The sequence below is a fragment of the Diospyros lotus genome, chromosome 12 (assembly GCF_014633365.1).
Source record: "Diospyros lotus cultivar Yz01 chromosome 12, ASM1463336v1, whole genome shotgun sequence".
Lineage (NCBI taxonomy): Eukaryota > Viridiplantae > Streptophyta > Magnoliopsida > Ericales > Ebenaceae > Diospyros > Diospyros lotus.
In genome coordinates this window covers 9,877,226-9,902,217 of record NC_068349.1, presented here as the reverse complement: position 1 = coordinate 9,902,217, position 24,992 = coordinate 9,877,226, and the positions used below count along the sequence as shown (strand labels likewise).

Genomic DNA, 24,992 nt, shown 5'->3' with positions numbered 1-24,992 from the left:
TCATCCCCAAATTGGAAAGTAAGAATCAAAGACTGGCAGCCAAAGAGGCCTCGTGAACTTCTATATAGTCATCATCCACATAGGTAGTACAAGTGTTCCTATATCTAAGGAGTCTTATTTCATAATTCTCAAGGAAAGGATATAGAGAATGGGCTCTTGCAAGATCAATCTTTGAGAAATTAAATCAATTACCTAAGATCAGTCGCTTGTCTTGAGGAGTGACAAATATTCAAGTTTGTTTTACCCTCATCATAATAATAAGAGAACTCACCACAGGATTTATAAAAACTACAAAAATCTAAAAGAGTCAATGAGATAATCAACCAAAGTTCACAAAAGAGCTCAAGAGAGTCTTTTGAAAGACTTAAGTAAATTCATAGATCATTCTAGTAAAAAAGTAAAAAGAAAGAAAAAATAAAAATTGAGGTCCCCTTTTTATAGGGGACTTTGGAAGACAAAGCGATAGAATACACGATAATTCAAATCGACATGTGAAAAGTTTATAGAATACCTCAATCGTTGGATCAAAAGAATTAGAGATCTAGTAAGATAAAATCCATGGCAAAAGAAAAAGTCATCATCATAAAAAAAATAATACTCTTCTTTTTGGGAGACTCGAAGAAAAGAATGACAAGCCATTGATGTATATTTGGACCAAGGCCCATGAAACTCAAATTCCAAAGCTTAAAAGCATAAAAGCCATGGAAATGAAACTATGCCAAAAGGAGACCTGGGAGACCTTTTCAACTTAAAGGCCCCCCGAGAGACTCCCTCTTAAGCCTCTTGATAAAAATGACCAACAAGTCTTGGGAAAGTCCCCAGGTGGTCCCTCGTAGGGTATTTCCATGACAAACATGCAAACATTTATCTCTAAGATTTCTTCCAAAAAATCCTCAATAAGAATTATTTACAACAATTATAATCTTGATATATCAGGGATTATTATCACGTCCCAACAATTCCATTTATAAATACAAAGACCTCTAAAGTTTTTAACTAATTCAAGAGCTTTACACTCCTTATACAATCTCTAAAAATTTTACCTGAGCATTAGTGTTTGTTTGAAAATTGTCTTGTGCTTTCTAATAGTTGCATTTTTACACAATTCTCAAGATTCAAAAACGATTCTTTCTGATAAATAAATTTTATTATTATATTTGAGCGATGACAATATGACTTTTTCTTTTTAGATAAAATGCGTTAGAAATGATCTTAAAAATAGCTAATAGATTTATTCATATTAATAGGAATTAAAACGTATTCTGGAAGACATAAAAGCCCTTGTCAAGTACATAGGTCAATCCACTCCTCGCCCAAATAAAATAATTAATTCAATGGAAAAAATAGGTATCACCACGCATAAATTTTCTTTATAATAAAAGACAAAAACAAAGAGTAAAATAAATATTTCACTTGATGATTTCGGCCGACTCTTGTGTTTTTTCTAATTTTATTTATATATATTAGTCATATGACCCTTTGAAAGAGTAAGCAGTAGGGAGTGCGATTTTGTTCACCCCTTTTAATGGAGGTGAACATCACCCTCACAGCTTTTGTGAGGGTGAATAACAATGAAATAGCATGCCATCTAAAATAGAGTGCCGTTCCATTACTCTTCACCCTCACAAAAGCTGTGAGGGTGATGTTCACCCCTTTAACGCGAGGGGGTTCCATTGCTCTTCACCCTCACAAAAACTGTGAGGGTGATGGTTCACCCCTTTAACCCCCCGGGGGTGAACAAAATTGCACTAGGCAGAGGTCTTCACGTCACCCCCATCCCCGCCTCTCGGCCATCGCCAGGACCATAGGTTTTCAAATATTTTGTTTATTTTACCGTCTGTGGGCGGGTCAAATAATTTTTATTAATTAAGAAGAAGTGGGCGGTGAGGCGGGAGAAGGTGAGATTCATCGTTCATGGTTCACAAGTCAAATCTCTTATCTTATCTTCCTTAACAAATTTATCTGAGTCTCTATCTGACTTAACAAGTCAAATGTGGAACAAAATCTGTCAAAGGCCCAACTGTCCATTTTACCCTCATATTTTTACTTTGTCAGCTAACACAAGAGAAAATTTGGAATTTTAGTTTACACTGTTACCAGACTTTTTAACTAAGAGACATATTATTAAAATTATACAGATATATATATATAAATTATGGAATTCTATATAAAACAGCGTTAGACTTTGACCTTTATATATATATATCATAAACTACTTTAAAATAGGGTTAATTATTAAAAAAAAAAAACTAAGATTTACCTATTTTTTTAAGTAACCCTTTAAATTTAAACCTCCAACTCGGAGGGTCCCACGGGGGGCGCGGGCGGGGGGAGACCGTACGGCCGTTCTGGGTCCTCACAATTCTTAGTTGGTGAGATGTCCGCGTCGGAGCAGCAGTCTCGTAAGTGTCTTATTGCCAAACCAAAACCCACGCAAACAAACCACGTACGAATACAGAAAGAATACTCGATCAAATTCATAAATGAAAAATCGTGACAATGTGAACGCTGACACCTTTTTCTTTCCTCGGCCTTCCCCGGAAAATACCAGTCAGTTGCGTCATCGTTTTTGTTCACTTTTCCGTTTCATACACGACTCCGTGTCCCGTGTCCTTATCTCCAACCTTAGCTCATGCGACGTTGAATTTCTGAGTCCCATCGCTTTCACCACCTCTGTTAATATGTTATGGGGTGTTCTCGTCTTATCCCCTTGATTTGACAATTTTTTTCTGATTTACTTTGGATTTCCCTTCTGTACCGCTTATCCTTGCTTACTTTTCCACCTGGTCAATCTGTTTTCTTCATTTCCCATCGGGGTTTGCTCCCGTCTCTACTCTGTTTATTTGGGTTTGCCTTTTCCCTTCTGGCTTCCCATTTGGGTCTTTGCCCATTTTTTTGCCATTCACTGTTTTCTCGATTCCTCTTTTGAATCCGTCTTCCTTATGGTCAGTTCCTTTTCTTCATTTCTCATCTGGGTTTTTTTTTCCCCTGTATATTAAACCAAGTTTTTTCCCCCTGTTGTGTGTTTTTTGGCTTTTTGCCCTTTTGTGCTATTCATAGTTTTTCCAGTTCCTCTTTTCCATCTGGGTTTTCTTTTCCCTCTTTGGTCCGCCCCAGTTTTGTTCTTTCTTTATTTGTGAGTTGCAGACACCTTTGATTTGGTTTAGGCACCAATACCGTCAGTGAAAGAAGTTTTCTGAGTCTAGAAACAGCTAGAAGAATGAAGTGTTTCTTTCCCTTCAAGGATAAGTCCAAGTCCCGGGAAAGGAAATCGGCTCCTGAACTGAAAAACCATACTAGTACATCGGAAAATCCGGCACCAGATCGGAGCGCAAAATCATTAGGTTCAACGTCAACGCCACCACGGAGCATACCAGAACTGTACAGAGACAATCAGCAGAATTTGAGAGTCTTCTCCCTCACAGAGCTCAGAAATGCAACTAATGATTTCAACAAGTTGTTAAAGATTGGAGAAGGTGGCTTTGGGAGTGTATATAAGGGTACAATTAAGCCTTCCGATGGGCGTGGTGATCCCATTGTCGTTGCCATTAAAAAGCTTAACAAACACGGCTTGCAGGTATTTGCCTTTCTACCTATCTAGGTTCTTATGTTTATATCCTTCCTTTGATGTAAAATTCAATAAGCTCTTTAGTTGCTTGTCTGCGGCGGTTAAGTTTATTCTCCTATTATTAGGGTAATTGGCATGATAAGATCTTTTCTTGCTGTGTTGGGAAAAAAATGTGAACTCAAGAAACACGTTGAGGGTATAAACTGAAGTGATCCCTACAAATTTGGTTGTATTGTGCTATAAAAAGGTATATATGGTTTAGGGATATGAGTGGTGGATGATATATTTGAGCCCAACAATGTATTGATGTAAATCGTGATAGGTCACTGGGAATTTGGTTATTAGGAAAAGAATTTGATGACAAAATAGGAAACCACATTCAGTGTAAAGTAATGGCTACCTTCTCATTTGCTAATAGCTTGGAATGTATCAATAACTCCTAAAATAATGGTCATAAATTCACAGAGGTGTATACGCGCTATGGAATTACTCCTTTTCAGTAGTAACGATCAGAAATGCGGAATTTCTCTGAATTGCCTAAATAATGATAAAGACAAAATTTTTATGATACAGCATTTCTGCCTACATGCACTGGAGGGGACTCAACCTTTGGACTATTGGTATTGACGATCTCAAAAATAGGGTAAACTGGCCTTTTACCTAGCAATATGAGCTATCAACACTGCCTAATGGACTATTGCATTTGCATGGGGTGTTAGTGTCATTTGACGTATTTTCTTAAATAGTATGGCTTATTTTTCTTGCTTGGGTAAATTAAGGTTATCACTGATGCCATGAAGTATGTGCTTCATAGTTGTCAGATCTTATGCTTATTTAGTTGGGAGATTAATATTGTGTCCTAGAACTGATGATGGAATGTAGCTCCCAACTTCTTATGTCTTACCTTCACATCATTCATGGCCCCTATTTATTTCGAAGAAAAGGATAAACCATTTTCTCCAAAATATACTTAAACAAGTGTTAGTTCTTTCCAGAAACAGGATGAGCTTGCTTAGCATTTGATGGCTAGTTGGCTATTAAAATCAAATTGCAAGTCTATTCACATTTTTGGTTAACATTTAATGAAAAAAAAAAATTGTTGGCTTCCTATTTTACCTTGTACGACTTTGCTAACTTATGCTCTGTTTTAATTTTTGGTTCTTCCAACCCTTGGAAAGCTGGGATCCTCATGCACTAGGGGTGCCTTTTATCTTACACTTATGTTCGTTTCTCATGTAGGGTCATAAACAATGGCTTGCTGAAGTCCAATTTCTGAGTGTTGTCAATCACCCAAACCTTGTAAAACTTCTAGGATACTGCTCTAAAGATGGGGAAAGAGGGATTCAACGACTATTGGTGTATGAGTACATGCCCAATAAGAGCTTAGAAGAACATCTTTTCAGCCGCACAGCGGCACCTCTGCCTTGGAAAACAAGATTAGAAATTATCCTTGGCGCTGCTGAAGGATTGGCTTACCTGCATGAGGGATTGGAAGTCCAGGTATGGCTTATGTTAATTGCCACTGGTTTATCACACATTATTACTTCGGAGACTATAAATTAGTTTTCAGAAATCACAACAAATAACGCTGATTCATCATAAAAAATATGTTATTAACAAGTGAAAAGATATCATAATTTAATACATTGTTACAGTTTGAAAATTATAGAAGGCCCAAGGAAAAAAAAAAGTAAGCAAAGAACGAACTTGGAACTTTGCAATAAACCCAACCTTCACCAACTTACTATCATATTCTTTTGGATGTTCAGCAACTTATTGTCATTGGACTATATTGATGTGTTTGTAATGTACTTTCACGTGTCCTGTAAGTTATATCAATCCACATGGCATGCATGGAAGTATATTGATACATTTGACAGGGCTGTGTAATGCATATACGCTCAAATATGGATGAGTTCCCTGTTTTGGAGGGAGTATGTGCTTGCCAACCAATTTCTTAATAAGTACTAAGGTATAGCCAATGAGAAAAAATAGTGACTTAGCAACAAAAAGAAAAGAAAGAAAAAATAGTGAATTAATTGTTAGTAAAACTTGTTGGTACTTGTGCCAAGTTTTTCATGATGATGATTCCCTACTGTTTTCCAGGCCCGAAAATAGAGGATGTTATCTTGGCTGATTAAGAGGATGCAAATGATCAGCCTCATGTTTGCACCCTCAATAGCGGTCTACAGTGTATGTCCCTAGATGATAGTTGTATGCACGTGCCTCTGTCCATACTGTTCATTGGCTCACAAACTTAACAGTTAACCAGTCCACTAATAGCAAGATTACTAGTTTAAGAAGTTCCTTCTGAAGTGGATATGGGATGCTTGAGAAGGTGTATGGAATGTAGATAAACTGAAATAGGAAGATTAGCATTCACATGGGCAAGACAGAAATAGCAATTAATATTTATTGATATTACCAATTATGTGCATGCACCGGGTACATTCTTTCTGGCTTCATTTTTATTTTTCAAAATCACCTTGTCTTGAATGTTATATATGATGTGGGACTATTTTTTCCTGTTAAACTTAAAAAGGTGATCTATCGAGATTTCAAGTCGTCAAACGTGCTCTTGGATGAAAACTTTAAGCCAAAGCTTTCCGACTTTGGGCTTGCTAGGGAAGGCCCAGTTGGTGATCGGACTCATGTATCAACAGATGTAAGTACTAATGTATCAACAGATGTAAGTAGACAAGTATGTAACATAGGACCACGGAATGGCATTGTTTTATGCAGCATAACTGCTAGCTTCGGCTCCTTAAACAAATAATGTGAAACAACCAGTTGTTGACGATTGATATGCTCATGAACTGCATTTGGATTTTGTTGCCCATTTTTTTTTTTTTTCTTTTTATGTCAGGTGGTTGGAACATTGGGATATGCTGCTCCAGAATATGTTGACACTGGCCATCTTACGATCAAGAGTGATATATATAGTTTTGGCGTAGTGCTATATGAGGTCATAACTGGCAGGCGTACTTTGGAAAGAAACCGGCCACCCAAGGAGCAGAAGCTTCTAGAATTGGTGAAGCAGTACCCAGCTGACAGCAACAGGTTAAGCATGATCATTGATCCACGGCTCAGAAACCATTATTCTCTGGTCGCAGCTCAGAAGATCGCCAAGCTGGCAGATAGTTGCCTTAGAAAAAATGCAAATGATCGGCCTACAATGAGTCAAGTGGTACTGAGCTTGAAAGAAGCGACACAAGATTCAGAAGCAATTTCTTCGGAGAATAGGAGCGAGGGCACGTCTGCATCCAAGCCGGTTGCTTTAAACAAGCCCCCACGCCGCCAAACGGAAATTACAGAGACTGCAACCAGGCCAACTCAGTTACCTCAACCTAGACATACATCGATTAGGGTTGGTAGAAGTAGAAGAATTTTTATGACCTTAACATGTAAAGGATAACCGACTCTTATTGTGCATCTGACTTTTTGTCTACCTTGGGCCTTGGCAGGTATAAATGGCTGAGCATCAAATATGTAGCAGATGCAGGTCTCTTGCAGCTGCAGCTCTGGGCTAATGAGGTTTGGACCCCGGATCCATGCGTCTCAAAGGGAAGGGACTAGAGTCTTTCTTGGACCTAACATCACCCCGGATCCCGGATCATCGACTGGCCGGGCCTGGCCTGGCATATCCATCTATCTATCTATATATATCGAGTAGTGTTTTGGAATGAAAATATTTAATAACCAATTTTTTTATTCGACAATGTTCATCTTTTGGTTCCCCAGCCTTCTCTATTCAGAGGTTATTTGTTTATTTATTTATGGAATAGGGTGGCGGCGGTCTGAAAGGATGGCTGGAATTTCATGCAACTGAGTGAGGGAGGGGAGGGGAGTGGATTGTATGCGTCATCTTGACTCTAAATTACGGAGTTTTGAGCTTTGATATTTTCTGCGGCAAATTACTCTGCCCTTCTCTCTCTCTCTCTGTCTACCATTTGGAAAAGCGTGCTTGTCTTGACCCTAAGAGAAGAAAATATTCATTATGCAACCCCCCAAGCATGTGTCACGTAAATAATGTTACCAACTCTCTTCTCTTGTTGCAATACATCATATAATATTATTTATTTATTTGGGTATGATGTCATGTTAAGGCCTTCATTTGATGTCATCGTTACATTAAATGTATTTTTTAAAGAGAGTTTGATATGACGTTGGGAAACGCATTTTCTCGCATCAATGGTTCATTTATCCATGAAAGGTGCATTGATTAGTGAACCCATTATTACACCTAATGAAGTGGTCGCTACGTGTCAATTTTTTATTGATTTAATAAAATTTATTAAATCCTGCCACATTAACACTTTTAAGCAAACTGTCACAACCTTTGTTATAATTTGAGTTGTTTGTACAGATGACTTAAAAATGTTTTTAAGAATTTTTAACAATTAATCTTAATTAAATTATATTAAATTAATTATAATGAAAATATAACATGAAATTACAATTATTTAATTTATTTTTGAAAATTTTATTTTATTTAGGTTAAAATTTAATTTAAAATAATATAATTTGAGTTAATTAACAAAATTTAGGTTAATTAGTTTTGAATTAACGTAGTTAGTAATGGAGTGGTTATCCAAGTAAAAAAAAAAAAAGGTAAAGTAAAATATACTTAAATTTCTTGTGGTTTGGTGATTGAAGGAGATACTCTAGTGGCTTAGAAATATATTTCTACTAGTCTTTATATTTAGTTTTTTGGTGAAATACTCCCTCCATTACTAATTTTGTTATATTAGTTTAAAGTATTTTAATTAATGTTTAATTAAGTTAAAATAAATAATAATTAAAAATAAAAAGAAAGATTGTGGCATGACAACAATATAATTCAATAGGTATTAATTAATTAGTTTTATTATAATTCATATAGTTAATATTGAAAATAGGATTAGCTAAAATTATTTATATAAAAAAAGAAAATATCTGTTCCCTTTAAATTTGACTGGGTTTATATATATATATATATAGAGATGTGAAATGAATAAACTGGTCTACGTTAAATTTGGCATTTTCTTGTTTTGATAAATCAAATTTGTACCAAGTGACTTATATTAAAAAAATAAACATGACTAAACTCATCGACCTTTAATAAAAAGACCGGTCATGCCACCTATTGAGCCACCCTTAGTCTTAGAGGGCGGCTATGTTTAGGTTAGTCCATATAATTTTTTTAAAAATTTTATTTTTATAACAAATATTTACAGTTACTTTAAAATAAAAAAATATTTCAAACATTTTTGTATTTATTAACAAAACGTTAGATAAAGTCTCAACCATTTTGAAAGTAGATATTTTTCAAATTTGAAATTTAAATAATAAATTTTAGAATTATTTATATTTATTTTATTTATTTATAATAATTTTTCTCAATCAATCGTTAAATTTATCAATTTTACATAATCCAAAGCATCTTCTACGCTAAAACTGTGCAAAAAACTACGCTAGGGGTTGCGATATTATGATACTTAATTAGTGTAGTTTCATTAAAAATATATATAATATTTAAGTGTAAAGAAATAATAAGTTATTGAATCAAATAAAAGAAAAGCAAATTGATAGTGATACCTAACATGATGATATTAAGAGGGCATTTGGTATGGTAGAAATTTTAAGATTCTTAAGAATGTTAGATTGAGAATCTGTATTCTTATGTTTGGTATAACTTTTTATAAAAAGGATTCTGAGAAATATAATTCTTGGAATTGATTTTTAAGCAACTTTCTCACAAAAATATTTCTATTGGGGGTTGAGAATCCAAGTTTTCCATGGATTTGAAAATGTTTTTAACAAATAAAAAGACTAAAACATCACTTACCTTTTTATAACCCAATATAAGCATATTATATATTAAATATAAAAATATATATTATAATATATTTATTATAAAATATTATATATATATATATTAAAGTAGATATTCATACAAACATATATATTATATATATACACATGTATATATATAATGTGTAAAAAAATGACATTTTTTTGATTTCCTAAAATGTTGTGGGTCCCAATATTTTTTAAAGTAGAAGGAATTTATTATTTTTAAATAAAAAATTAAATAAGGGTAATTTTGAAAAAACAACATGAATTCTGAAGAATATTACATTTAAACCAAATATAGGAATATAACATTTTCAGAAAAGAATACTCAACATTCCTGATAATGTTTAAACCTAACCAAATATAGAATTGTATAAATTCTGAGAATCAAAAATTTTTAAGAATATTCTCAAGAATCATGAATCTCAAAAATTTAAAAGTTTCTCTCGTACCAAACGTACCCTAAAAGTATCTACAAATAACTACTTCTAATATTGCTCCTAAGGATACTCCAATACTTAAATTGAATGGTGTATTAAACTCGTAATTTTAAAAGTAAAACTTAAATTTATTATAATCAATTATAATACTACTAATTAGACTAATATGTAATATTTTAATGAATAATGATTAAATAAGTAAATACGAAATATAATATTAATTTCAAAAATTTTAATTTATTATAACAAATTAACTTATTAATTCCTGGGGATAACTGTTAATATTTGATTTTTTAAAATTTTGTTAACTTGTATAATTTTCAAAAAAATATATATAGTTTAAATGGGCCAAATGGATTTTGTCATGAGTAGATTAGGATGAGCCAAACCATAAGGTCAAAGCATGCAATGTCAAATTGATATGTCATATCTTGTTAAGTCATGGATCGGATATATCTAACTCGATATATTTTTATATTTTTCTGTGGGACTAACACAATTGTTTACTATAATAGATATAGTGATAACTTAGAATACAAGATTGAGGAGTCGATAATATCAACCAATTAAGCCCACATCCACGTGCCGATATTAAGTCCTCCATACAATTGTTATTTAATTTATACCTAATCTATTATTATTTTTAAGTTTTCCTTAAGGTTATGAGTACTGATTAACTTGTCATTTGTTTTCTTTTATATTTAAATATATTTTGGTACAGTTTTAGAGACCGTATTCTTAGAGAAACTTTTATCAAAGTTTAGAATTATTATTAGTCAAAGGAAGTTAATTTTTGTTTTCTTTAAGTTTCAAAAACACCTTATTGGTTCAATTTGTTATTTTATTAGGATTATTGGTGTAAGACGGTATTTGTAAATCTTCAAATTAGAAGAAAGACTTATAATTATACAAAACTTTAAGGGTGATTAATTTAATTATCCCTCGCTTTAGTGGACGTTTAGTTGATTTAGTAGATTTTAAGAGAAATCAATGATAAGTTAAAGGTTTTGGCTAATAAATTAAGGTATTCCATTTCTAATCGATAAACTAAAGAGTGTAGTATAGTCATTATTCAAAGTTAATTGCAATAAGATACGGATATTTTTGTAAAGAGTTATGCTAATATTATCTTTACGAAAATGATTAAGTTCTAGTAATTGTATCTTATTTTATAAATGATGTAATAGATAAGTATTTTTTAATTTTAATAAAAATTTATAAATTAATTATATCATACTTTAAAATATATTAAATATTAAAAATAAAATTATTCATGAATAAAATATATTTATTATAATTTAAAAATAGTTAAGGGTGTACAAATGATCGGTTCAGTTACTGAAATGACTGAAATTTAATAATAAAAAATAACTAATATGGGATAAAAAAACCAAATAAAAAAATTGAACAAACTAAAAACTAAGGTAACTGGAAAAAAATAAAAAAAATTGAACTAACTGAAATAATAAAAAAAACATAAAAAATAGAACAAATCGATAAATGAAAAATCTAAGAAAAAAAAAACCAAAAAAATCAAAGGCCAAAGAGTCAAAAGATAAAGACAAACTAATGATACCTAAATTAGAATCACTATCTCCATTGATAGTGGTTAATCAATTGGAATCGAAAGGCAGAAGGCCAAAGAGTTAAAGACAGAGGTGAAGGCAAAAGGCGATAGGTCAGAATTGTGAGTTGATAGTCCAAGAAAAAGAAGGGTTCAAGGGTAGGTAAGTTTAGTCGTTTGTGATTCGCCAAAGGTGAAGGCAGAAAGAAAGGCCAAAGATGAAGGGAAAGGCAATGATGATGATGGTTGATAAGAGCAAAGAAAATGTGTGGATCTTCGTTCGAGACGACAATGATTGACAAAGGTAGTATAAGTAAAGGAATGGATGAAGGCAATATTAGATATGAGTCGTAAAGACCAATTTTAGTGACATAAATGGACTCGATCTTATAATTTTTTAAATATTATTTAAATAGTAAATTTATGTTTTATTTAAATTACAATATGGTTTAAATTATAAAATATACATTCATTAGTATAATAAGGAGTGGATACCATTCTTAAGCGTTAAGAATACGAGTTACGAATAATCTACAGTTCGTTATACTATAAACATGTTCTTGATCGTAGAATTTCTAATTTGGATAATAGCAACTCGTAAAAACCAGCACATTGTCTTCTTCCTTATTCAGTATGAGATACTGAAAGATAATGTTGGTGAATCTCGTGCCATTATGTATGAGATATAGAATAAAAATGAGTGGGTGCTCGTTGCAAGAACGAGTTCACTGAACGTGACTGTTAACATTAAATCACATGAGTTACTTCTCATGGGTCCATGATTTAATGTTACTTGCGATTTTGCAATTAGTTCTTCGACCTGAAATGATATGAATATCTGTGTATTGGTGGATTAGGATATCAGAGATATTATGTGGTTGTTCTAATCAAGGATAATCATACGTATATATGTGTCTGATTCAGTAATACATGAGGTATGTGTGCATTAGACATGCAATCTATCACCTCAAGATTTATGAGGAAGATATCCTATGCAATCCAGTAATCACTTGACGATATATCATTGGCCGAGGTAATATGACGATGGAATTTGTTTCATATGGGTTGTGTCATAATTAGTCAAGATTGATTTTAGATTTGGTCATATGACGAGATTAAGAGATTCGACCTACTGATTATGATCTCATATCTTGTCGGGATATAAGATGATAGAAGGACCATATTACATGGTAACGTAGTAAAAGGTTCACAATGCTCGCTTCACAATAAATTGGGTAATCATGACATATTGTTATATTTAACTCGTGATTTACGAGAATTAATTGTTGATTATTCTTGTTGCCAATTTATTTGTGAACCCAGAAAGTCCCACCCAAAAGAAATCACTTTCAAAGAGAAAATAGATAAATTAGTAATTTTATAATTACTAATAATAGTACATTATTTATTGAATAAATAAGAATAATTAAATAATTATATTATGAATATAATTATTTTATCATTAATTGGGTTGAGCCTTTTGCTAGCACATTAGGCTTGGTCCAATGACACTATTGGATTTAATTTAACACTATTGGATTGGGGTTGACCCAATTACGTTAAATGGAATGGGCTTAAGAAGCCCAACCCATTTAATGTATATATAAAAGCTCTCAATCTCTTTATTCACTACACTTGAGTCTTCTTGATTCACTTGAATGTTGAGAGAGTTTTTGGAGAAGTGTTATTGAATCCAAAAGGTAAGTTAAAAATTTGTGTGAAAAATTTCTTTTACTTATCTCTCTCTTTAATATTCTTGGACATAAGTGATTTCGGGTGGACCGACTCGGCATCCTACACTTGGAGGATTAAAGGGTGAGAAATCTAACGGTGAAATCGAATTTCATCAAAGAGGTAATCTTTCGTTTTTGTTTCCAACTTGTTAAATCATAATTTCTGAAAAACAAGATACCTGTAAATTAAATTTTAATTTTGCTACGTATATGATAAGATTTATGTAATCCAAATAGGCGAAAGAGGAAGGTGATGATGACAACAACCAATGAGAGCAAAGAGGATGTGTCAAAGGAGGCCAAGACGGTAATAATTGATGAGAGCAATCTAAGTTAAAGGAGAAAAAAAAGGTCAAATGTGAAGGTACTAGGGAGCACCCCAATTCTACATCTTTCGTTATGTTTTAGTGTTCATCACTTATTCTTTTCTTCTTCAGTTTGGTAAAAAATGACGTATTTTGTTTAATTTAATTATTTTAGTTTTTTCAATACAAAAACCCGAATCAAAATAATCGAGATTTTCAAAATTTATAACCGAACTAAACTGACCTTTAATAAAAACTGAACCAAATCAATAATTTTGGTTAACTCAATTCAATTTTTTTTGATTAAACCAAAATTTTAGACACCTAACATAACCCTTTTGTTAAAAAGCCATATGAATTTGGCCCAAATAATCGGAATTTGTGGGTAAAGAAATTGGGTTTTGACCGAGATGAACCCTCGCGAGGCCCCCTGCATCCAACTGGAGAGCTGTAGCAACGGAGAAACGTTCCACTCTTATCCAAACAATCGCCGCCGCCGGCGTCTTTTCCACCGTTTCTTCCTGGTTATCTTCCTCTCTCTTATTTGAATCTCGTTCGCCCTTTCTAAAGGTACGGCTTTATATCAAGGAGCTCGGCGACTTGATTGGAAATCTCCGTTGCGTCAATTTCGATACTGGCTCTTCACCGCATTCATAGAAATTGCAATTTGCCAGCCTCCCTCCCGCTCTTTCTGGCATATATTTTTCTTTGCTTGGCTTGGGTAGTAAAATATGCTTTATACATGTCATAGCAGTAGCATTATTGAAATCAACCTGTTTTTTCAAGCTGCAAGTCTTCACGCTTAAAATTACCTTTACGTATTCGTTACTGATGTCTTCACGGCTCATTTCAAAGCAGAGGGTTGCTTGTATGAGAGCCAAAATGGGAGAGAGTAGGTAGAAATTTGTGAGATTGATCGATAAAGGTAGGTTTGCTAGAAAGGCTATTCGCCGTGATATGTACGCAAAAGATGATTATTTCTATGGACAAATTTTGGGATGATTCATCATAGTTTTTAAGTCTCTCTGGCTACATGCACTCCATGCTAGGGATGCTGCTAATTGAATTTGAATATGGTGTTTGACCTTATAGAAAGACTTAAATTGAGCACATGATATCGCTGTTAAATATCAATTGTTACCTCAGCTAGGTAGTAGCTGAAACTCGTTAAACAGATTAATTCAGTAAGTGAGGGGGCTTTGCTGGTGCAAGTCTTTGTATTTGGTTTAATATCTTAATCCATAATTTCTGATCGAACATGTGGTGGTGGTGTGTTTCAGGTAAATTTGGACTTGCAAATAGGTAATTTGTACGGAGAACTTAAAAGGGAACTTGAAATTTGAGAAAACAAATTTATAATGTAAGGAAAAAAATTGTATTAGGACCCTAGTCCTAACTGATGTTTCTTTAGAAGATAGAACTGGAGAACTAGCAAGAATTGAGGGGGAAACAGACAAAATATTAGGCAAAACAAATTGAAATTAGGGAGAACTGACAGAAATGAGGGGGAAATCAAAAAATAATAATAAGGGGAAAATAGACAGAATTGAGGGAGAATAGAGAGAGTTCAATAAATTCTTGATAACTCACAACATCATCTGCATTGTGGGGTTACAGGTTTATATAGAAAGCTAACCAACAATTATTTGTAATAGTTACAATATCCTCCACTGCCAATAACTACTCCTAAACCACTCCACTATCTCCTTACTTTCCATAATTGAAAATTAATTGTAAATAATACCCAATTACTCCTAGAACATAACTGTAAAATTACTGCAACTGAATAAAAATATTACAACTGCCCCTAATTAACTAGCAGGTTGTGACATTCCCTCTCCATTAAAAGATTTATTGTCCCAAAGAAATCTTAGCTTCTGGCCTCACTTCTTCATCCAATCCTTGCTTTTACCATCTGATTCATCCTTCTTAGATTGTAAGGTGTAGGATCCTTCATGGTGCCCAAACGATTAGCCAAGTCTGATACCAGTCGAGGATGAATGCTAACTTATTTTTCCTCCACCTTGCTGGCTCTATCCAGTAAATCCTCCATTACTATCTTTGCATTGACCTCAGGTAATGGAGGGGTACCCATTTTGTCAAGAATAAGAGGCTTGAAATCTTCAAGATTCGGAGTTGATGTAATCATAACCTTCTTCAACAGCACAACATCTTTTGTTGCCTGCTTGCTGGTGTACCCCAAGGGTCCATCTTCAACCGATATCTCTTCCAATGGTGTTGCAATGATTTTTCCCACAACTGTCATTCCTTTCTTGCCATCCAATTCAATATGTTTCTTTGCTTCTTGTAAATCAGAAATCTGAGGAAGGACCCCAGTGCTTGCTTGAATCGATTCTATAGTAGAACTTGAAAGAAATTATACTGATAGACTGATCTAAAACCTCTTTGAAATCATAATCATTAAGCTGTTCAACTTTTTATTTAACTCTTCTTTGAATACTATCACGTTCGTCCCTTAATAGCAAGAATTTTAATTTCTTTTGCATTGTAATTTTCTGATTTGCTTCACTGCTTTCATTTTCTGGTTATTATTATAATTCCTAGAATCAGTTTGTTAGCTAAGATTCCCCATGTGGAGAGGGGGGGGGGGGGGGGGGGGTAGAATAGGACAAAACTTTTGGTTACAACCGTTTGGGGGGTGAGGATCGCCTGTGGTCGCGGCCACCCAGCTATATCAGCCCCCAAGACTCTCTTGGAGAGGCATCGAATATGAATTCTAAATTCTGATTTCTATCTATCTTCTCTCCTCCTTGCTCTTCCTTCTTTTCTTTCTAACTCTCTCAATCTCTCTCATTTCTCTGTTTACGCCGATTACATCTCTTCAATTCCATCTGGATTGTGAGTGTAATCCTATTGTCACCCACAACTGTGACAAATACTTTCTCGAGCAATTGAATTCTCTCAAGAATTCCTTCAGCCATCTGCATAGTCCAAATTCTTCAAAATCTACTGCATATCATTACTGCAATAACTACCTTGTTTTGATCGAAAATCAACTGGTAGGAACCCTAAATTACAGTCGAGAAACCGCTGCTCTGATATCAAATGTCAGGACCCTAGTCCTAACTGATGCTTCCTTGGAAGATATAACTAGAAATTGAGGGAGAAATAGCAAGAATTGAGGGGGAAATAGATAGAATATTAGGGAGAACAGACTGAAATTAGGGAGAACTGACAGAAATAAGGGAAAAATCAGAGAATAATAATAGGGGAAAAATAGACATAATTGAGGGAGAATAGAGAGATTTCAATAAATTCTTGATAACTCATAACATGATCTGCATTGTGGGGTTACAGGTTTATATAAAAAGCTAACCAACAGTTATTTGTGGTAGTTATAATATCCTTCACTATCAATAACTGCTCCTAAATCACTCTACTACCTCCTCATTTTCCATAACTGTAAATTAATTGTAAATAATGCCCAATTACTCCTAGAATATAACTGTAAAAATACTGCAATTGAATGAAAATACTACAACTGTCCCTAATTAACTAGCAGGTCGTGACAAACTGCTAAAATAGGAACAACATGCTTGCATTGATCTTACGTAAAGATCAATTATTAGTAATTTCCATGCTTGTATAACATTTAGGTTTTCTCCTTTCAAAATCAGGAGATAGAAATACAATTTTGTCTTGTCATCAAATACCTTCAAAAGCTTAGCAAATTATGCTGAATTTATAACTGTTTGGGTCCTTTTTAATTTTGTTTTTTCACTAGTCTATATACTGGACTTTTTACCATTATACATGAACATGAGCGGATGCTGCTATATGTCTTTACACAAGAGCGGCCTCCTTTGTCTTCAAATTATTATCTTTTATGAATCCAATGTAGAGGTTTGTTCTGCCCGTGTCACTTTCTGGAAGTCTTCTGCTCCGACCTCCTTCTGACATGTTCTTCACAAAATCCACCATTTGCCTCCAGTTATCTGCTTCAAATAATTTCTTGTTCATCCTTAAATATGTGAATGCACTCAATCCATTTCCAGTATCTGATCTGCTTGTTGCTAAAACTTGTGCATATGCACCAGTATCATACCTCTCCAATGCATTCTCTCCAGCAAGTTCCGTTCCTGCAGTTTTAGTTGCCTTCTTTACTTGTCGAACTAACCCCTCTGGTGAGCAGTTTGCATTCTGTGGCTGTTCTGCATCTCTCATTTCCATGCATGTGAAGTTCAGAATGACTCCGTGTTTGCCCATCATCCTTGCTATTGGTAGGTAGCCATCTCGATGCCTATTATTGTAGTATCCAGCAGTTTGTTCAGCTGCATGGGATCTAGTTTTATAGTGCCAATGAATCCCTGCTACTTTTCCAGATAGTTGAGCTCCAGTTCCTTGAAAGATTCTTTTCGCGGCTGCTAGGATTCTGTCTCCATGCTCTAGTAGCATCCTGGAGTACCATTCCAGGAAGAACTGTCCATACTCACTGTTCCAAGTTCCATCCCCTCGGAAGAATCCAGTATCTTCAGGAAATTGGTTGTACTGGCCAGAATCATGAGGACCACTTCTTCCCCAATCTTTCTTACCAATTGCCTCTGCAGATGCTTGCAATGAAGCCTTCACGTACTGTTTTAACAGTAGCTTGTTAGGGAAAACTGTTTACAATAAGTCTTAATTGTGTTGATGATATGTTCACAGACTTTATATTATGTTGCCTTGGCTTGTCCTTTCACCAACATTTTTCATGTTATGGGCCATTAGTTGAAATGCCTTAATTTCAGGTGCCATCATATATGAAAAAGTTCGGTTATACAAAGGAGTTACCTTGTCATAGCATTGAAATTCTCCAATTCCTGGAAACCTCCATGTTCCATTGCTTTCCGGGTAGGATGGATATCTGAGCTCTCCACAAGGGCCCATCCCCACTTGAATTTCCTGCATTAGAAGAGCGGAGCTTGAGAGATAAATCTATAAGATATGCCTCCCTATCTTTGGAAAGAAAATTTGAAGAAGAATATGGGTGGGTCCTCAAACGTGGTATTTTAAGCATGGCTTGAATATTGTTGATTGGGGGCAAATGCCCTTCATTGCCTCTTTTGGCTCCATCTTTCATCTTATCAGTACTACCTTTTCTCTCTCCCACTCTGTCTGTAGAAATGAGAGATGATTGTCACTCCCCTTTGCATGCCCATTTTCATGGGTCTCCTTATCTTTCAATTTTTTTGCCCTTTCTCAAAATATGATATGTGACCTTTACTGTCTTCTCATGTTGCCATACATATGTGAAGGTTAGATCTTCAAAAACACTGGTATAGTTACATAGGGCTGTCTACAGGTGATTCTATTTAATTGTGAATCCTGTTGGTTTTATTTTCATAGAGGTCAAGTTTCTTTCTTCATTTTCTTCCTTCTCTCCTGTTTGCTTTGCATCAAAAACTTGTGTATCCTTATAGAAACATTAAACAATAACCTTTGGTCCTTTGCCAGGATGTTGACCTAAAAAACTTGGGTTGATAAGAATCATCATAAGACAAAGGATTCAGAAAATGGTTCCAGGAGTTTTGCAATTGTTTTTCTACTTAAGAAATGGGAAGTAAAAGAACAGAAAATCTATCACTTGATAAAAAATAGGATAATGAATGCAAACGTTCAAATGAATAAGTAAACAATAACATCAGAAAGAAAAATAAATTGCAGAAATCCATTTCTTTTTCTCCTAAGACCTTTTGAGGAGATTTGGAATTTCAAAATTTATTATTTGTTGACGTCTAGCAAAACAATCTAGTTGCAGTCTGAACATCTTTATTTTTAATTTCACTTGTTATATTTGGTCTTGTCCCTAAAATTATTGTCAAGCATGTGATATGAAAGTTAATCCTTACCACAATAACTTCCCCTAGGTAATCCCTGAATCTGTCACGGAAGTTGCTCATGTAATCTGAGTAGACCTGAATTGGTGTTCTTCCTCTAAGCACCGGTAATGTATCACAACCCAAGGAGATATATTCAGGATTTCTCCGGCCAGATCTGTCTGTGTAGACAAGGTCAGGATTCCTACTGATTTCTTCAAGTACCCATGGTGGTAGAGGAATGCTGAAAATCAGAGAGAAAAAATGTTTATCACTGGGTACATCTGGTTTACTCTCTCATTAGGTTTAAAAGTAAAAGATTTTAATTTATAAGCTGATATGTGTAATCATAATGGTTCTGAACTAGGCTATCACTGAAGGAGGGGGACAGCTGGTGATTAGAAACAGTTTCTGTTTGTACAATCTGAACAGGCTATCTCCTTGGAGGAGGGATGCTTGATGGAGAAGATGGAAGTGAAATTCAAATGACTGGGTTCAAAATAAAAATATGTCAGCTGGCTGCTTTAATTCAAAAAGAGTGGAATGTTAAGACATTCAGTTAATGGTCTTGATTAATCCATATGCTAAAAAAGAAGAAGAAGAAGACGAAGAAAAGAAAAGAAAAAAAGAAAAGAAGGAACAATTACAGGAAAATGTTTTCATACCTGCAAGAGTCTCCGACATTTCCCCCACATTGATGAAATGACATAACAACTTGGAGCTTCAATCCATGCTTTTGCACCATATTCACAAGCTCTGCATACCCCTCCCAGTTATACTTCAAAGGTCCCTCTTTTTCTACCAGTCCCCACCAAGCATCAACCATTACTCCTTCAACTCCTGCACTTTTCAAGGCCATCAAGCTGGCATTCATTGCTCGTGGCTTGTTTAAGTTTCCTCCAAATGACATGGTGTCGAGTGGTAGCATAACAAACACAGGCACCTTGGAATCATTTTTCCCGTAAGTTTCTGGTAGCCTGTGAAGCCTTTCCCATTTCTCATTTCTCTCTTCCAAACTAGGGTTTCTCTCATGTGCGAGTTGAGCTTCTTGCATCAAACTTTTTGCCTGGAGACTGCGAGATGACCTGATTTTTGCAAAACAGACCTTGCTCGAGAAGTTATCAAGAATTTTGAAACTTCTGGTGTCTTTTAAATTGCTAAAAGAAGTTGAAGAACGTAGTGTCAAAGCCATTTTCTATTCTTCTTGGTTTCCTGAAGGGTAGAGAGATGTGGGAATTGATGAAGAGAAGTTCATGCCACTATATATAAAAAGAGAAACTTGTTTGAAGGAGACATTGGTGGGCTCTTGTTCAAAAGGCAAAAGTGCAAAAAATCAAGACTATTCAGCGCCGCCCCCCCCCAAAGTTGTTTTCCTTTCACATGTTTACACCTGTTTGCATTCTAGTCAAATTCAGGGATTGGACAAGGAAAAACAAAAGAAAAATAGATGTTAGGAAATTTGAAAATTCATGGATAATTTGGGAATTCGGTTATCTGCCATTGACCTGTATCGTTAAAGATTGTTTTGAATCATAAGATTGTTAATTAGTATGACAGATTTGAATAAGAGAATTGGTAATACTAATTTGGTATTATCTGTGAAAATTGTAGATATTCTTGGAACTCAGGGAGCTTGCCCTATTTGCCCCCTCCTGCACCTGCCAACCTTTTAGATGTCTTTATTCACATATAAGTTGCTAATTATTTGGTATAACTTGATTGTAATATCCCTAATAAACTTTGCAACTTAGGTGTAGCACATACATTTGATTCCCACATACTAGTTGTTTATTATATCAATTGCTCTCTTCAGATTCGCATAGTGCCTCCTCTTCATATTGATTTGTCTCTTCTAATGCTGAATTTCACCGCAAGCTTCACTTGGTCTTAATCGTTCAGATATTGAGTGAAAAAATGGGAAAGAAAGAGTGAACTCTATTCGCTAGTCTCTGGAAATATAACTGTTAGTGCCTTCGTTTCCATAAAATTCTTATCCATATATATTGGTGTGATAACTAATGGGTGGCTTTGTTTTGGCTCAATCCACCAAATCCCACAAACTCAGCCCTACTCCTCGTTATGTGTTTTGCTGCACACGGCAATCTATGTGGATGGCAAAAATCCCTTGATTTTGAACATACTTTGGTTTTAATTGGTTTAGGATAAGAAATTGGAGTACAAAAATGTAGGATGTGGTTGTAAAAATGTAGGAAGTATGTGGCTTTTATTTTTATTTTTTGGGATTTTATTGTGTTTTCTACGAATTGTGAACTCAACTTACTTACCTCCCGGGTTTATGCATTTCCTATTCAGACCAGTGTCTTGAAAGGCATGCAAATGGATGCTTTGATGCTAGATGTAATCCATATGAAGCTCCTAGTACCATGACTATTCTTCACCTTTTTTGATTCTTCTCCAATTTACTGGCTAAATTTATTGCGTCAGTTGTAGTTGAATTACATCTTGTGTTATGAAGTTGAAGAATACTAGTCAATTACTAATCATTTATAGGGGAAGTTTCATTAGACAGCATTATATGTGGTCTAGTCCATTTGCTGAAAAGATAACACCGAATCCCTTGCCGCTCAAAATTGACAGTTTGGTCTTTGTTCAAAGTGCAGCTTACTCAGGGTAGCTGCTGGCCATCTAGTTTTCGTGTCCCTATCACGGCATCTTTTGTGGTGGCAGTTGAACCTTATCCTCTATTGCTAGATGTAGAGCATACTCGGTGGGTCTGGGAGGTGACTAAACATAAAACTTTAAAGATCAATTATGATGCCGTAATGTATTTGCCAATCCAGGGATGAGAAGAATTCATTTTCATTACCACCAGTATGAGAAGGGCCCCAAGTGGTCCACCATCAGGAAACCATACAGAGATACATTATTATCTTCATTGGCAACTTTGCAACCGTAAAGCATGCCTCATGTATAGGCCCCATTTTTTGTTGTTCCTCTTTGGTGGCTAAACTTCAATTCGTCTGGAGCAGAGGTGGCATCAACTTGTAGTGGTAGGCACCTCTCCCAGCTCCACCTCTCTCTCTGACCCCCTCCACGTAGATGATATATTCACACATTTATCACCAATATATGACAAAAGTGGAAGATTTTGGTTGCATTGGTGTCATGGCCGAGATTTTGAAGGCCCTAAACTTACAATTTTATTAGAGCCTTAAACTTTTAAGATTTTAAATCGAATATAATATTAACGATTCATAGGATTGACTTTCAAATTTAAAAAATTTAACTAAAAAATTTTAAAGATCCAATGATTAAAGTATTAATTTTTCTTATAAAATTTTGATACATGGATGATATTTATTGTTTAAAAAATATTAAAATAAAAAAAAATATTAAGGTATTAATTATTTTTATAAAATTTGTAGGATTAGTATTTATTATTTAAAAAATATTAAAATATAAAAAATTCAAATGTGCCGGTGGAGTGACTTGACCTAATGACTTAATAAACTTTTGATTTGTAATCCTTTACTCTACTAAGCTCAAATAAAATTTGTATAAATTATATATTTTAATATGTATTTATTATATATTTAAAATATATATTCAAAATTTGAACTTAATTTTTAAGAGTCCTTGTATGGTTGGGGCCTACCTCAGGGCTGAGCTGGTGTGCAAGTCGCTCGGCATCAAGTTGTGCTTTTTTGATTGAATTACGTCAAAGATGTTATCTTTTAGCGGTACTATCTCTTCTTGCACACAAATACACACCCGGAGAGTATGGTTTCACTGTCATCATCAGTACAATTACATGATCTATCCATCTTCCAAAGGAGGAATTAGGACAAACAATCGACAAAGATCTCTACTTTTGCCTACCGGTTTCACACCTGCAAATTACACTTTTTTGCAATCTGTCTGTTTGTCTTGACCCATGCAATGGTCCCCAGTATGCTTCCATTTTCAGGTGATCCCCACTTTTCTCTCTTCAACTAGTGGTTGTTCTTACACCATTTGAGAAGCTCGTGGTTGTTCTTACACCATGTTAAACGCCGGTACGATATTCCCCACATAATTGGCGGTAGTGTCACCGCCATTCCTCCGCCACCGTTGTCTCTCCTTGTCATGTCCCGGACAAAACTTCAATGGAATCTTTTTCTTTTCTTTTTTTTCCCCTTTTAATGTCCGTTGTTTTGTCGGAAAACTATTTAGAAATAATTTTTAATTTTGTATAAAAATTACTTGTAGAAATATCAACTTCCTTTTGAGCGACGTCTTAATGATATTTTCTTTGCACCCAATAATTAAGGACCAAGAAGTGAGTTATCGATAAGGGAGCATAGTTTTCCATTTTCAAGAAGTGAATTATTGATAATCTGGCACTTCTCCAACGCTCGTGCTTGATATGCTGCTCTCGGTTGCTTGCGGGTGCTGCTTCATTGCTTTTCCATTTTCTCATGGATGCTTCTTGGAGTTGGAGCAACGATATTTTGGTTAAAATATAATAAAAGAGGGCCATACATACAGGAAGGAAGGATCTTTTTCTATCATTTTCACGTCTACTTCCTACTTCTTGTAGTTTCCTTCAAGCCAGTTGGCCAACTCAAAGATGGAAATTTGCCAACGCGGAATGATGTGTAATCGAAGAAAAATTTTGTTTTTAATATTTTATTGATAACCTTTTATAACATCAAAAGTGAGTTTGAGTGTTTATATAATAGTTTGTTAAGGCACTTTGAATGTGTCGTGTCTCAAATTGTCATCTAAGCTCTAATCGTTTTAAAATGAAGACAAACTAGGCGAATTATAAGTACGAAAATAACATGTACCTACCCCGTGTATTGAGTTGCTTTACAAGCTACATACAAGTTGCTTGCAAGCAGAGCGAGTAGAAAACATACAGCATACAGCAACACTTATTGCTGTTTGATTATACTTTTGTACAAGTAATGTCTTATCAAAGCGCTAATGCCCCAACAATTTTTCATGTGTTTAGAATTTGTTTATTTAATAAAGAATCCATTTTTATTGATTTCTTTCCCTTGCAACCCTCTTAATAATGGAAGTAAATTAATATTTTGTTCGAGAGTTTTCATGAACAGAGAGAGAGAGAGAGAGACAGATAGATAAAAAATGTTTCATCGATCTCAATTTATGATCCCAGCCCTTATATAATAAACCATAGTTTCAGTAATTATAGAAATGCCATTGTACAACTAATACAACAACTCGAATGTATCACCCCCTTTGTAGCAAAATAATCCTGAAATTTGAGTTCGGAGCATTATTTGACCTAAATTTTTTCACTTTTGTGTTAAATTATGTTTTCACCATGGAGAAAAATTTAGGAACAACCCTAGCATCAAATTTTTGCCGCATCAAGAAAATTCAAGTGAATTGTGTGTAATCATCAGCTATGGTGAGAAAGTATATATAACTAGCATATGTTGGAACATAATATGGTCCTCAAGTGTCACAATGAACTAAGTCAAAGGCATGTGAAGATAGATAGTTATTATAAACAAAAGATAACCCTTATCTATTTGGCTAATGGACATATGGAACAAGAAACATTCTCAGTGTTTTTATAGTTTAGCAAATCTTTCAAATTCTCCATCTTATAAAATGAAATATGTCCGAGCCTATTATGCCAAATATGTTTGCTTACAACATGGGACGTATGAGTAGAAGAAATACATATTCTATCTACTGGTTGACATTTAGAATCAATAGAATCAACATCAATGACATATAAATCTCTGTGAAGATT

At 34.5% G+C, this 24,992-nt stretch overlaps 2 protein-coding genes across 6 annotated transcripts; one reads left to right on the top strand and one right to left on the bottom strand.

Annotated features, from left to right (window-relative positions):
* The first annotated feature begins 2,712 nt into the window (after positions 1–2,712).
* Positions 2,713–7,659, top strand: LOC127787300 (probable serine/threonine-protein kinase PBL19). Of its 5 annotated transcripts, none has more exons than XM_052315270.1 (6): positions 2,713–2,945; positions 3,168–3,577; positions 4,808–5,068; positions 6,111–6,257; positions 6,435–6,935; positions 7,033–7,659. In XM_052315270.1, exons 2-6 carry the CDS (start codon positions 3,221–3,223, stop codon positions 7,036–7,038), a joined length of 1,272 nt encoding a protein of 423 aa, XP_052171230.1. In that variant the 5' UTR covers positions 2,713–2,945; positions 3,168–3,220; the 3' UTR covers positions 7,039–7,659. The 5 variants fall into 5 exon arrangements, with proteins under 5 accessions (XP_052171230.1, XP_052171229.1, XP_052171233.1 ...); XM_052315274.1 differs by lacking the exon at positions 2,713–2,945 and adding an exon at positions 4,142–4,211 and having other exon boundaries at positions 3,374–3,577; XM_052315269.1 differs by having other exon boundaries at positions 2,714–3,577.
* Positions 7,660–17,028: 9,369 nt separating this feature from the next.
* LOC127786821 (beta-amylase 3, chloroplastic) lies at positions 17,029–20,527 on the bottom strand. The gene is made up of 4 exons (XM_052314507.1): positions 19,927–20,527; positions 19,295–19,505; positions 18,237–18,347; positions 17,029–18,038 (listed from the first exon to the last, which is right to left on the bottom strand). The coding sequence occupies exons 1-4, from the start codon at positions 20,451–20,453 to the stop codon at positions 17,250–17,252; spliced, it is 1,638 nt and encodes a 545-aa protein (XP_052170467.1). The 5' UTR covers positions 20,454–20,527; the 3' UTR covers positions 17,029–17,249.
* Positions 20,528–24,992: the final 4,465 nt, after the last annotated feature.

What these genes read in the sequence shown, in the direction of transcription:
- LOC127787300 (XM_052315270.1), top strand. Translation starts at nt 3,221, where the DNA reads ATGAAGTGTTTCTTTCCCTTCAAGGATAAGTCCAAGTCCCGGGAAAGG. An exon ending in TTAACAAACACGGCTTGCAG is followed by an intron (nt 3,578 to 4,807) that starts GTATTTGCCTTT and finishes TTTCTCATGTAG; the next exon opens with GGTCATAAACAATGGCTTGC. An exon ending in GTACTAATGTATCAACAGAT is followed by an intron (nt 6,258 to 6,434) that starts GTAAGTAGACAA and finishes TTTTTATGTCAG; the next exon opens with GTGGTTGGAACATTGGGATA.
- LOC127786821 (XM_052314507.1), bottom strand. Translation starts at nt 20,453, where the DNA reads ATGGCTTTGACACTACGTTCTTCAACTTCTTTTAGCAATTTAAAAGAC. An exon ending in AATGTCGGAGACTCTTGCAG is followed by an intron (nt 19,506 to 19,926) that starts GTATGAAAACAT and finishes TCTGATTTTCAG; the next exon opens with CATTCCTCTACCACCATGGG. An exon ending in ACCTAGGGGAAGTTATTGTG is followed by an intron (nt 18,348 to 19,294) that starts GTAAGGATTAAC and finishes CTTCTAATGCAG; the next exon opens with GAAATTCAAGTGGGGATGGG.